The following is a 13,840-nucleotide window of genomic DNA, read 5'->3' on the forward strand; positions in this document are numbered from 1 at the left end:
AAAAATCAGCATATGAAGTTTGCAAAAGAACATGTATGATTTCAGAAAAATGTTCTGTGTACAGATTAGGTTACAATAGTTTTTATTATTTTCCCATGCTTTGGGGGAGGTATTGTAGTCTATGGCATGGGGATATTTTCACAAGTAGGAAAAAAAATGAATATTAGCAAATTTTGGACACTAACTTAATGCAGTCTAAAAATTTGGAAGTTGAAGAGAGGATTGCTTCTACAAGTGGAAAATGATTCAATCCAGCCAGCCATCCAATATAGCCTCTTATCTCTAAGTTTCTAAACATACCTCAATTCACAGACGATTACATCAAAGGGTGCAAGATGAAGGTTTTTTTTCATCTTTGACAATGAAAATCTTTGGAAAGTCCTTAAAAGTGCAGTGCGTAACAGACAGAAAAAAATCTCAAATAACTAAAAAAAGTTTAAGGTTGAATGGGCAGACACCTTAAACAATAAGAAGACTTGGCTGGGGGTGTTAACTCTGGTGTCCAAACATTTGCAGATTGTGTCATTTTACTTTATCTTATTTTGAAAGTGTAAATGAAGGGCATGCAATTAAATTGGGGGGAATGTCTCATCTGTAATGTGATGCCATTTGGAGATTGTTCCATCTTCCATTCTTTCTTCCATTCATTCATCTTCTTTATGCATTACTGCATATTTTTACCTGGGGTGATCAAATCTTTGATTCCAACTGTGATTGTGGGATTGCAAAATTCTACACTGAATCTTTTGGAAAAGAAAAGAAAAATAACTGCAAGCTATTATGCACCCTGTTTATAGTAAATGTATGGAGGTAGAGAATCCTCAATTGTTGCAAAGCCTTTCTTATGACACTTATTCAGTCTTGGCAAGGACTCGACAGTCAATGAAGCACATCCGCCCACGGCAACTATGGTGTGCATGGAAAATGCTGTGTTAAGTAGTTAACCTTATACTCAGCTTCTTTCTGCCGGATTTGGTCTTCATCCACACCTCACATCCACTAATTGGTGTATATGCGGAAAACTGAGGGGTGGTCGTTCATGTTAATCCAATTTTAAACAACACCTGCATTTTGTACTGGGATCAAAATAAGTGAGACGGAGATGCTCTCACATACTGTATAAACATACATACACACAACTCATTTCAAATTATATTTTTGTCCATCGGATATAATGTGTGAAAACCTCATGCACATGAAAATACTTTTTTGGTGGTGAGATGTGTACACAAAGACCACTATTAAGGAGGGGACGTTAAGGGGATTACCTTCTTAAAAGCTGGCATTCTAGGTGGATCCTCCTTCTGCAACGTCCGTTCACATGTGGAAATCCCAAGCCAAGTTTGGAATGCACCGTACGTCAAAGCCAACTCAGCCTGGTGATGATGCAGAGCCACGAGGTGCACTCGAGTTTTCTCCTCATTCTCCCCCTTCTCACTCCCGCCCTGCAGCTGGCTGGACTCATGTCATTACATCATTCAAACACCGGTGGGGCTGTGGTGCATAATACGATACTATCACTCAAAAGTTATAGGCTACTGTAAATTAATTAACGTTGAGCAAAAAATATTCATCTGTCCAATATACAGTATTCAGTGAATATGGCCAGTGAAAGTTGAATATGGAGATCACATATTCTACAGAGATTTCTCATTAAAGTGCAAATTAATCATATTAATACAATGTAGCACCCAAGCATGCATGATTTTACACGCTGAATCATATTACGCATTCTGGCAAATACTGTAGACGCATAGATTCGTGGTCAAAAAAGAGCGGAGCTTTTCTGTTAAGGACGTCAGCATCCAAATGCTAATATGATGAACAGAGTTCCGGGACTCGCTGAACGTCACTGCATGCAGCCACTTCAGTCCTTCGCTGTACTCGGAAATTTTGATGCTCGAGTGATTTTCAGATAAGAGCAATAATCTTCGCAGCCATTGTTTTATCCACCAAGTTCGGGGATTTCTGTGGTTGACTATGACGAATGGTGTTAATGCATTTGTGAGCGAGTCAACATGAGAGTAATGAGGCATGCTAATGCTAGCTAGCAGTGCTCTCGTCGCTACTCCGTGTTTACTAACAATACAGTCATCGCCTTCAGTTAGTCGATTTGACATGGCACACAGGAAAGAGGGTATGTATCATACGCGCCGTTGGAATTACAGTACATGCTATGAGAACACTTCCTTTGTATGAAGTTTGTAGCTAACTTTGCTAGGTTGCAATGTTTTGGATCTTCTAGCGGTAAACAAAGACACGTGTTCCTGTCTCAAATACGGTAGAGCTAAAACTTATGAGCTATTGACCAAGTCGTTTAAGTTCTATCTTACAATGGGTGCTGGGGCTAATGGCAATTTTACGGAGGGATACACGCACATTCGACTGGAATGATTGTGACAACACTGTGCCTGCTGTATGGTAAATGTAGGTAAACAACCCTAGTTGACAAAAGACCATTTGACGGCAGTAGTTTGTTTCCTCCGCAAGGACTCATTCAACAATTGTTGCAAAGTCGCGACCCACTTTAAAAACAGAACAATTAACAACAGCAAAAACGATACAGGCTACGCGCGCATGCCCAATGGACAGTTCGGTCTTCAAATGATTCATATGATAACCGAATATTTAAAAAGAATTGAAGTTCAATATCAAAACCTACCAGCACTGATCTTTGCAAGAAATTGCAACATCAGTAGTTTGCTTAAAAAAAAAAAAAAAGTCTGCAAGGACAACAGTCAAAAGTAGGTGTCTCCAATATTAGTCCTCGGAGGGCCAGCGTCCTTGATTATTTCTATGTGTCCCCCGCTGAAAGACGCATGATTCAAATGATCAGGATCGTTTTTCAGCTTCTGCAGAACTTGCTGATTGCAGATCATTTGAATCAGGTGTGTTGTAGTTGGGAGACAGACAGAACATCCAAGAGACTGACCCGTGAGGACCACGACTGAAGACTCCTCGATTTTGGAGGATTATGCAGCATGGGCCGCTCTGTTGCTAGGGTATGAATAGTAACCCAAGGGTAAAAAAATAATAAATTGAGTGTGCAGATTAGGATATTGAGGGAACAAGTTAGTAAAATGTGGGTACAGATCAGTAAAAATGAGGAAACAGCATTTTTTTTTTGCATATATTTTGCAATAGCAATGAGTTTTATTTCATTGCCACCATATGACAAGACCAGTAAAAGCTGTTTTGAGGCTGCTGGGAATTGTTTACGCAGCACATAGACAGTTCCACACTTCATTCAGATAGACGCAAGTTTGTACAGAATAAGATGTTGTGGCGTTTGACATGCACTTGTTATTAAGAAATATAAATAAAATAAAATATGAATACAATAATCTATGCACACCAAATTTGAAATATGTAATTATAAAGATTGGCAGTGCAAAAGAATAAAAAATGAGCCATTTCAAAAATTGTAATGTTCACTTGGGTTGCATTTTACTTACATGTTTGACAGCCTTAAACATTAAATGGGTAAACCATGCAAAATAATTTGACAAGAGTACAAATATGTTTTAATGGCACCACTGTGCCAATGCATCTTAATATCTTTATATTTTATTGAAGGTGTGAGTCCCGTGCATGAGATTAACTTTTTATAATTCAGTTTATGTGCATTCCCCGTAGTATTCCAGTCCAAGGTACTCCAAAAGCTTTACCCTGCAGCCCCAAAATCAGAGAAGGAACCCTCCTCAACATGCACACCAGTGGATGTGTCTGCCAATGAAAAACATGTGAAAAAAAAAATCTCTCCTCAGGACATTCCTCACAGTAAGATCAATTGTATTTTGCGTTGTTTTTTTTTTTTTTTGCTGTTGTTTGCATTAATTCTTCTGTAATCATCAATATGCTGTAATGAGGCTAATGGTGGAATGTAACTTTTTATTTATTTATATGTTTAATGTATTTTTATGCAAATGTAGCCAATCAACGCAGGCGAATGTACACAGTCCTACCTCCTCCTGAAGACTACAATGGGGATCCAAATAAATGTGCTACACTACCACATCTTGAGAGCACAAATAGGAAAAGTCCATCTGGTAAGGCAAAAATAAATAATATACTATTGGGAACTAACTTTGCATTTTAAGATAAGTCTGATACATCAAAGAAATCTACTTTCAGGTGATCTGGTTTTTGTATTCTACTCAACAGACCATAGGAGTTTAGTTGTTCCATGAAGCACATATGGTCTTCTACGCTTTCTAATTAAATGTTAGGTAAAATAAGTTATGAAAATGAAACCCTGTTTCAACAGATGTGTTGTTTTTTATGCCTGAATGATTTTGAAAATGGCCAGTATATTTGAAAAGTAATGCACTGTGTTTTTCTCAGTCTTTCCACACATTGTCGGAATTCTCACATTTTAATGACAGTGTTAGCTAATTTCACAGCTTGCTGAATTTATCATCTAGCTCAGCGTTGAGCTCTTCCTGGCATTAATGGTTTTGCCTTAGTGAAGGATAGATTATATTAGCTGGTAAGAGCATTTGTAGGTTCATTTTAAAATTTTTGTCTGTGATGCCGCTGACAACCGCATTAGGCACACCTGTAAAAAACATTTCATGAAAGTGTCAGTCAAACGAATCAGAATTGTTGTTACGGTCAACTCGGACTAAACGAGTGAATGAATGATAGAATCAACAGGGTTATGCAATTTTCCAGTATTGTGATAAAAAATGATGATATGATATTCTATTAAGGTGTAATGGGCTGCTTGTTTTGATTGATATGTTTAAGTTTTTGGAAGGGCCAGCATGATTTGTCTCATTCTGTTTCTTATGTATGATATAAAGGGGGAAAAAATGGTCCTTTAAAATTTCAAAATAAACATACGTAAGTAAAAATCACAATTCTGGGAAAAACTCAAAGAATTATGATAAATAATGTGGGTCAATAGGGTTCCCTATATCCTCGTGCTAATAAGCTATAGGGAAAATAATGTATTATAATGTGATGTTGTACAATTAATTTGCATCTGTGTCTTGATAATTAACATTTTCTACCTAGACCTGAAGGTACTATGATGCTTTTTGTAAATTTAATTGCTGATGTTCTCATCTATGATCTGCAGAACCTGACCTACAGGAATGCAGTGAAGAGCTGGACCAAGACGTTGAAGCAAATGAACAGAAAAGAAGAAGGAAAAGAAGAAAAAGGAAACTGAACCATCATGGAGATAAAGATGGAACAAAGGCAACATTCGTGTCTAGTGATGTTCAAAATGGGACATTGATGGATGTGGAAGGAGTGCACATTAGCCGGAACAAGAAAAGGAAACTGAAAAAAAAACGACACAAGGAGAAGATGCTCTCAATGGGTTTGTTGCCCCGGGCTTCTGCCCTGGAGTTCACATACCAAAAAGAAAACGATAAGGAGGAAGATGTGAGAGCTGCTGAGGTGGCAGATTTCCTCAGGACCACAATGGAAATCTATAAGTCAGATTGTGAGTGCTGAGTTTTATGGATCAAAAATTTTCTGTTTATTGAATGTGCCAAACACCGATTAAGTTGGTTCTAAATGTTCACACACTCTCACTCTGCTTTATCAAGTGTGAATTTGATAGTATTAGACGAAGTAATGTGACATCGTGTGATCCTTCAGCTTTAGTGCATGCAGAGAAGCTTCCTCTCCTGCCTGGTGTGTTGGAGGATCTTTTGAGTAGCATCACCACTGGAAGCAGGCCTGCCTCTCTGTTGAAGCATCTTCACACCCTTAAGATATCTATTCAAGAAAAGGACACAAATAAACTGGAAAATGCACTGCAGGACCTCTACAACAGCAAACTAATGGCCACAGGTTAGTGATTGTTTAGATGTTATACAAAGGTGTCAAACCTAAGGCCTGTGGGGCAGATCCATTACCCATTACATAAGCCGGTTGCAGTTTTTTCCCATGGCTTAAATTTGAAACTAGCCTAAGGCATACATTTGAAACTAACTTAAGGTAGGTGCCATAATTGATATAAAATATTAGCATTGTCATTATGGCTGCTGCAAGCAACTGTTCTGTTTGTAAAATAGTAGTTGCAATTTGTGGACTTAGCGGATCATAAGTAAATTGCAGCAAATAAACGTCATGATCTTTCAGGTTGAACTCTTTTGAGGTCAGGGCAAATTAAGCATTAAGACAATTCCAGCTACTTGCGTTGATCACTGATTGTATTAAGACCCAACAAATATGCTGTTCTACGGTTAATTTTTACATTGAATATATCAAATGAGAGGAAAATAAGTTATTCTAACTTTTCTGTTCTTTAATTATCAGCAGTGGGACATGAGTGTTTTAAGAAATTAGCCGCTTTGCTCCAAATCTGAAGGAAGGTAGTTTTTTGTTTTAACAAAGATATTTTATGTTAATATGTTGTTCTTCCGCAACAACTCTAAAATCCGAACAGTAGTTTCATTGTGAAATTCTGCAAATTCAACAGAATGCTTTTGACTCAAAACAATAACCTCGTGAGTGAAATACAAGTCTGGTTCTGTCACAGTCCACCATTTCAGCCACCTCACTTCCAGCTTCACCACACCCGCTCAGCCCTCCTTCTAATCAGCCTCGAACACCAACACCTGCAACCATTTACCCGCTCAGTATAAAGCCCGGTCACTTCCCTCCACAACCCGCCAGATCGTCTCTATGCGCTACGCCGAGCTTTCCAGCAATTCCTCCTGCCAGCCTGCCTGTTGTCCGACCCTGTTCGCCCTTGACCTCCCGATTGCCTGCCGAATTGACTGGATCCTTGGTATTTCGACCTTGCCTGCCTCTGACCACCCGCTAGCCTGCCGTCTTTACCTGTATGCCCGAGCTCCCCTCCCGTCTCGCTCCCTTTGCCCGACTCCCAGCCAAACCCCAGCTCTCCCGACTCCAGAACCCCCCAGACGTCTGTGCCACGCTCCCGTCAGCTCCCACGACTACCCGCACCTTCTGTTCAATAAACACTCTGCCATTGCCCTTACCAGTGCGTGCGTGCTCTTGGGTCCTCCCTCGTCCCGCCGTAACAGGTTCTGAACAAATAAATTTTTGGCTCCCATGTCCAACTCCTTGGCCATACTTTCTGTGAACCACCATTATGAGTATTTGAGTAATCCTTAGGGCATACAGTATAGGCGTATTTGTCTAACATTTAGGGAGTATATAACAGATTAAGAGTACGTTGGCAACTTGCATCTGTTTTTGTATATTTATGTCATTATCGTGGATCCTGAAGAGAGAATATAGGTTTTTTTGAGGTGGTGCTTAATATAAAAGTTTTGAGAACCACTAAATTTAAATCACACTATGTACTGGAATACATATAAAATTCAATGTGTCCTGGAAAAACGCTTGTACCCCATTTGTTCTTGATCTCTGAAATGTAGAATAATAATTACAGATGCTCCTCTATATCCAAAGGAGTTACGTTCCGAGCACCCGTTCATTAACTGAATTTGTTTGTAAGTTGTTTGTAAGCTCAAAAAAATGTCAATCAGAAAAAAGCACTACGTTGTTTAGTACTTGGTGAGATGCTTAAATTAATTATTGACAATTTAATTATTTAATGGTACATTTATTTGTTTAATTTTGACACTTTCTGTCCTTCTATTAGTTACTGCCTGGTAAATGTTTAATCTGCCTGGCCCTGGGTCTTTGCTAAGCGATATCACTGCTAAATAGCTGAGGTTGTATTGGGCACCCCTGCACTACATCATCAGCTGGCGTAAGGTTTGTTTACAATGGCAGCGCGTATTGGTATCACAGAAAACGCGCTAAATACAAAATCTGACTTAAAGGCATAGAGGAACGTCTGAATGAGATACATGCCTTGTATTTATAAAATGCTTTTTAAGAGTGATTCTGTCCATTTGTGAGCTAAGCAGTTTTAATCTATCACAAATATGTTTGAAGAAGTTGATGTCAGGGCTTTCAATTTGTTTTGTGGCAAAAAAATTTAAATGAAGTCCTTGCTTGGTGCTATGGAGCACTAAAGAGGGCATTCCACTAACTGTTCCTACAAAGTCAGAAGCAGGTGCATTGTCCAGAATGAGCCAGAGACTTGTGTCAATCCTGTTGTGCAAATAGCCCAGAAAGGTGCATTTGATATAAATTGTCCAAAATGGCTTCCTCTTGCTTGGATGCTCAAGCACATCATTGGCAGGTCTTTGTAAATTTGTAATTTACTTTGTCAGACCATGCTTGCTTGGTTCACCTGAGCAAACCTGCCCTGAGTTGCCCTCATCAGCCTGCACCTGCACATACATGTCCTAATTTGTAAATACATGCATGTGTGATTAAGTTCACCACACATCTCATGTTGTAAACCTGATAACCTGACCTTAACTCGTTGTCTACAATCAAAGCACTTCAAGGCCGTGGGCACGTTTTCTTCCGTGTGTGGTTGGTTACATGGTTTCATAATAAGATTAGCAGGGACTCGCCAGGGGTCCTCTTGTCTGTGTGTGTCTCAGAAGGGGGCATTCAGGAGACACTAACAAGGAGATTCAACCTCTAAATGCTCATCTGCACATCTACCTGAGCAAGATGGAGCCTTGTGGAATTCACTGTGATGCCAAGCCTGCTGTAGTTTCTCCTCTCCTCTTTGTGTACCTGCTTTACAACTGCATGAAAACCACTCAAACATGCCCACGGTCTTCATGGCGCATGAGTCATTCTTGTCAGTGTTTCATAATGCAACTCCCCCAGCAGATATGAATCAAAGAAAGCAGTGAATGAATCAAACTCAGAAAAAGAAATTCTGAATGCTTTTTTTTTTTCATGCGAAGGCTTTGTCTATTGACTCGTATTTTTCTTGAGAAGATCTTTTTAGGGAATGCTGTGACTTTCATATCACATTCAGAAGTTTTGATATTCTGAAAATACCATCAGCCCACACCAGTTTTGTTGAATCCAATAATCCATGTGTGCAGAGAAGGGCTCTGATAGAAAGTCCCAAGCACTTTTCCCTTCAATTTATTTTCCAATGCTGTGAAGTTCCCTTGATAAACTTGACTGGTCCACTCCCAGTGTTCGTTTTGTGCACCCCTGAAGAGGATTCTTATTAAAAGCTTGTATGCATTAATGCGGCCATGCAAGTACCTAATATATGCTTTTCAAGATTTATTGCATTCAAATACCACCATTTGTTGTCTTTTTGTTTCAGAGGAAACCACTGCTGTTGCCACATTGTTTCAATACTGGATAACAGACATTCTTCCCATGAAGGGAGGCATTGAACTCTCTGAGAGGCTTAGTTCGACAGCAACACCATGTAAGGATTAAGCTTATGCTACTTCTATATTGAAAATTAAATGGACTGATTTATTGATTTTGTCAGTTAAATTAGTTTCAGAGTCACTCTATGATGCTGTGTGAATATATTTTTGATTTTTAGTTTCTGGATTTTTTTGCCTCACAACAATAAAACAAAGCATTTTGTTCACCCCAATTAAGAAACTGTAGTCGTATTGATCTGTTATTTACCTTGGTTTTGTTTGTTGTTTATATGAATGGAAATGAGTATCACTTGTCTGTCTTATCTTACCCCCAATTATCAGAAAGGCAAATGTCAGCACAGTGGGGAGTCAGGTTTTGTTTGCTGGCATGACATTTAAAACAAGCCAACTAACCAAATAGCTTCCCAAACATACCACTTATCTGCAACACTGTTGCAATTTGAAATTGTGGGATTTTCTCAAATGGATCTTCTGACTGTGAAGTATGCTGTACATCACATTTTAAATTACAGTCCTTGCTGCTACAGTGTTAGTCAAAGGGCTATAATGATTTAGATCACTAATTTTTGCAACTTGTCTCACAAACACTTGTTGCCATGATAGAAACACAGCATGTTAGACTTAGAGCACCATTGCCCCCTGAGGAGCCTGACGCCGGGTGTATTCTATTCTGGTGCGTTTCCCCAAAGCTTGTTGCCAAGGTAGGAGTTCATGAAAAGGACAGAGAATTATCATGGCTGAGAAGTGTCATTGTGTCATGTTGAGTAAGCGTTGTTTTGTTGTCTTTTTCACAACTTGTACAAACTGCAATGCAGCGATCTGAATAAGTATAAAGTGGGAGGTATTATTTTTGATCACCTGTTGAACTTGTGCGTTTGCTCAAAAATACATCGTCTTTGTTGTTTATTCATGACAATGATAAACATGGTAGAAGTCTGAAATACAAGCAAAATAATCATAATATCAACACTATGGACAACATAGGCCGACCTGTCCCAATGGATGCCCACAGGGAGCCTTGCTCACCCACCCAGATGATTTCAACAGACGTTTGTACATTTTCAAGATATGTACATATGCAACTCAAAAAATAGTGGAACCTGCTGTAAGCCGGCTGTAGGATCAGTCTTGGTTGTGTTGACTTCTTTGTCCCCTGTATGCCAAGGCTTGTAATCCCATTAGAACCACCAACTGCCAAAGCCTGTTATAAAAGGAGACATTATCAAGGTAGACAAGTCTGTTTTGAACCAGTATCCGAGCACAGGCTGAAGTGATAACACACATCGGGGTTTCCCCTCCTGGGAGTCCAGGAAGGGGAACTGTAGCGACCCGGGTCTTAGTTCTGTCATCAACAGCACTGGCAATATGTTTTTCAGACTCCCAAGACTGACTCCGGGCTACATCCGATTACTGCAGGTGAGACTTCATTTATATTTTGTTGTGGTGTTGGCTGTTTATTAAATCAGGCACTAACTGCTAAGTAAATGTCCTATGTCGCTCTTATACATGCAGATGAGAGCAAAGTGAAAGGTGAAGCCTGCTATTTTTGTGTGTGTGGTGTGTGTCCAGGTGTGTCAAGCAGTTCCCTTTGATTTAGATCCATGTTAACAAAGATCAGACCCCCTCAAATGCACCCACACCCACGGAGATATTAAAACTGTATCCCAGATTGCATAGTGCTTGTTCACTTTATTGTTCCATGGAAGAGTAGTTCTATAAGACTGATGTAATCACTGCTTTCAAGGTAGTGATTTTATAGGCGCATATAGGCTGAGCCTGAGGCTAAGTATACATCAACTTCATTTCACTAAGCTTTATGCTGCCATCAGGTAGCCGTTCATCTGTCTGGTTACTCAACTGCAAATACAATGAAATGCAAACACACACCCGTACTATAGACACAGACATTCCATGCTACAATTTCCATAATTATAGGGCACATTTTGTTTTAGCTCACGTCACATAATTACCTTTTCACTGACACAAACAATGAAGAAACGTAAGCCTGTGACAGCCCATTGAGTTGTAAATGGAAATGAGAACTGGGTGAGTGAGCTTCAGAAATGACTTTTTAAGTGCCTGTGACACAACTGTTTTGGAAATGAGCTTTCTATTATTTGCCCTGCTTTATTGTTGCAAAAGGTCTGCACAGGAAATTGCCCATGTCACAAAATAGACAGGCTTTCGTTTGTTGGGAAAACATAGTTAAAGAGATATTGTGGGCTTTGTTCTCCTGGCCATTGCGGGAGAACTGAGGAGGAGAGAAGACTTAGATGAGGCTCATGCAATGGAAAATCATTTGGCAAATAAGTTACATTAAAAATTGGACTTTCTGAAACTCAAACGAAGAACGCATCGGTACATGTCCTCGATGAGAACATAATTCTGGGATTATTATGGATGCATTAGTAATAAAGCTTGCAGGTAGCTTGTCACAATCATCCATCTGAGTCCCAACTGATTTGTTTCCCTTCATCTTTCAGACCCAGGCCTACCACAATGTATGTGTGGTGCGTCCACCCGAGAAGACCATGCCCGGTATGGCTATGCTTCTAGGGGCCGTGGGGATCGGGATGTGCGGGTACAGCTCCAGGCAATTGGCTCTCTACCATCGTCCTTCCAACCGTGTGCTGCAGAGTGTTGGCTCGCATACCGATGCCAGCATGGCTGGCGTAGCCATCCTCAGGAGCCCCTTCCTGGATGCTACCCGCAGGGCTGGGGCCTGCCAGGAGATTCCACCTCCCTCCTTTGTGGGCCAAAAGTTTGTTTAAATTCAGCCCATTGGTAAAGCTGAGCAAAGATTGGCCAGCATAGGGTGGCATTTGGTAACTATACTGTTGCATGTTGAAGATTGTAGCTATGCTGGCCCATTGTGTCAATGAGGCCCATGTGCTCTCTGTTGACATGGCAGTAGTTATCTGAATGATTCAACCTGTGTTGGCAGAATGTTGGATGTGGCAGTAGTTAATAGTCAGTTACCGTCCGTGTAAGCACTAAGCAATATTAATATACTGTACTACTGTCATAACTTCCCTCATAGAAATACTGAATGTAGCATACATGTTAAGTCCTTGTGTCTTTTTTTTTCTACATAAAAAAAAACACAAATAAGGTATGGCAGTGGTCCCTCATACACAGATGATATGAAACAACTCTGTGGTCTCACCTCTCCAAGCAGTAGTGAAAATACAGTTCCATGATACCTGTGAGGGGAGCCAGTAAGAATCCTTGCACAAAGCCTCAAATTAAAACGATCAATTAGGAACAATTTGGAGGTTGGAGGTTGGCTTTGTGACTCGATTAATAGCTTTCTAAGAATGGGCTACTGACTAATTGAGTCACAAAGGGTCATGATGATGAAGGACAGCAGGAAGTAGCAGCACCTTCTTGTTTATGCCAGGTCATAGGTTGGTGGCACACAAGACAGGAAGCGATTTAAACCTGCATTTTCCAGTGCAATTAACCCACACAAGTGGGAAATATGGTTTAGTTTGTATGTTTTCTTACCTATCCTTCATCGACAGTTCCTGTGCACCCAAACTGTACCTTTCTCCCTGCAATGTCCACCATTTGTCTCTCTGCCACGCATGGGTGTGGATAATACAGCTTTAGCGTCTACATTCACACCCACACAAAATAGTGGTTACAAAGAGAGGGGAAAGCAAATTGGCGAGGCGTTGAGTGTGGTTGAGAATGTGTGCCGTGCCTTAGGGAGAGCACAGCGTCTAACTGTCAAAAAAAATTCCCATGAGCGTCATCATGGAAAAGAGGTAAGTAATATAGAATGGTTGGAAGGTTTATCTTTTTTTGGCACAAGTTCCTTGCTGAACAGCAAGTCTTTCCTGTCGAACGTTTTTGTGACAGGTTGGGAGTTAATTTAGAAAAACAATTGCCAACCTCCTGAACTCTATCCCACTTTGGAATTCAAAAGAACATTTTCTAAAGTTTTGGTTACAAACAGCAGTTTCGACTGAGGTGAATCTGTACTACACACACGTACGAATGTCCTTGTCTGGCCAAAGACTCAACCATATCCATGTGTGGGCAATGTTCTCTTTGGGCTGTTTAATCAATATGGGATGGGTTGCACATGGGCTTTAGTGTGTTTGGGTCGGCACTGCAGTGCTGCACCTTGAGCGCAGAGGTTAAAGAGAACCCATCGATCTCAATCATTAGAGTTGGGGAGGAGAAAGAGACATGGATGACACCTCTATGCAGCAGAGTTAAACTCCTCTGTTTATGAGGGATTACTGCCAAAGATGTGCACTGAAAGAAGAGAATATAGTGTTATACGTTGTACAAGCAATTTCTGGACCCCCTCCATGTTTTATATGTTAAATCATGTTAATGCCATGGTTTTCTTGACTACAACTCTTCCCTTTAGATAACTCTTTTGCTCTGTTAGTGATACAAGTGAGCTGTAATAAAAATGATGAATGTAAAATAAAAATATATATCAGCAATTGCATGCTGTACAGTACTGTTGTCTGTAGGTGGCTATAGATAATGGATGGATAGTTTTTAACCTAAAAAGTACACATACAGTATCTGTTAAAGTGATCTTTGTGTTGTTTTGATATGTTTGTCTGTTACATTATTTAATCATGTTTAAAGTACAAATG

The 13,840-nt window shown here is 40.0% G+C and overlaps 2 protein-coding genes across 2 annotated transcripts; both read left to right on the top strand.

Moving 5' to 3' along the window:
- Nucleotides 1-1,798: 1,798 nt before the first annotated feature.
- Nucleotides 1,799-9,886, top strand: erich1 (glutamate rich 1). Its single transcript, XM_088433511.1, has 6 exons — nt 1,799-2,137; nt 3,637-3,780; nt 3,933-4,049; nt 5,084-5,455; nt 5,614-5,808; nt 9,146-9,886. The coding sequence occupies exons 1-6, from the start codon at nt 2,035-2,037 to the stop codon at nt 9,262-9,264; spliced, it is 1,050 nt and encodes a 349-aa protein (XP_088289637.1). The 5' UTR covers nt 1,799-2,034; the 3' UTR covers nt 9,265-9,886.
- Nucleotides 9,887-10,443: 557 nt separating this feature from the next.
- On the top strand, nt 10,444-13,681 carry LOC148413058 (uncharacterized). The gene is made up of 2 exons (XM_088432989.1): nt 10,444-10,634; nt 11,702-13,681. The coding sequence occupies exons 1-2, from the start codon at nt 10,584-10,586 to the stop codon at nt 11,987-11,989; spliced, it is 339 nt and encodes a 112-aa protein (XP_088289115.1). The 5' UTR covers nt 10,444-10,583; the 3' UTR covers nt 11,990-13,681.
- The last annotated feature ends 159 nt before the right edge of the window (nt 13,682-13,840 follow it).

This window comes from Hippichthys cyanospilos, chromosome 14 (genome assembly GCF_059441005.1).
Source record: "Hippichthys cyanospilos isolate Australia breed blue-spotted pipefish chromosome 14, RoL_Hcya_1.0, whole genome shotgun sequence".
Lineage (NCBI taxonomy): Eukaryota > Metazoa > Chordata > Actinopteri > Syngnathiformes > Syngnathidae > Hippichthys > Hippichthys cyanospilos.

Bases quoted from the DNA above. Each gene is read 5' to 3' on its own strand.
- erich1 (XM_088433511.1), top strand. From the start codon at position 2,035: ATGCTAATGCTAGCTAGCAGTGCTCTCGTCGCTACTCCGTGTTTACTA. The intron at 4,050-5,083 runs GTAAGGCAAAAA...TATGATCTGCAG, and splicing joins AAATAGGAAAAGTCCATCTG to AACCTGACCTACAGGAATGC. The intron at 5,809-9,145 runs GTTAGTGATTGT...TTTTTGTTTCAG, and splicing joins CAGCAAACTAATGGCCACAG to AGGAAACCACTGCTGTTGCC.
- LOC148413058 (XM_088432989.1), top strand. From the start codon at position 10,584: ATGTTTTTCAGACTCCCAAGACTGACTCCGGGCTACATCCGATTACTG. The intron at 10,635-11,701 runs GTGAGACTTCAT...TTCATCTTTCAG, and splicing joins GCTACATCCGATTACTGCAG to ACCCAGGCCTACCACAATGT.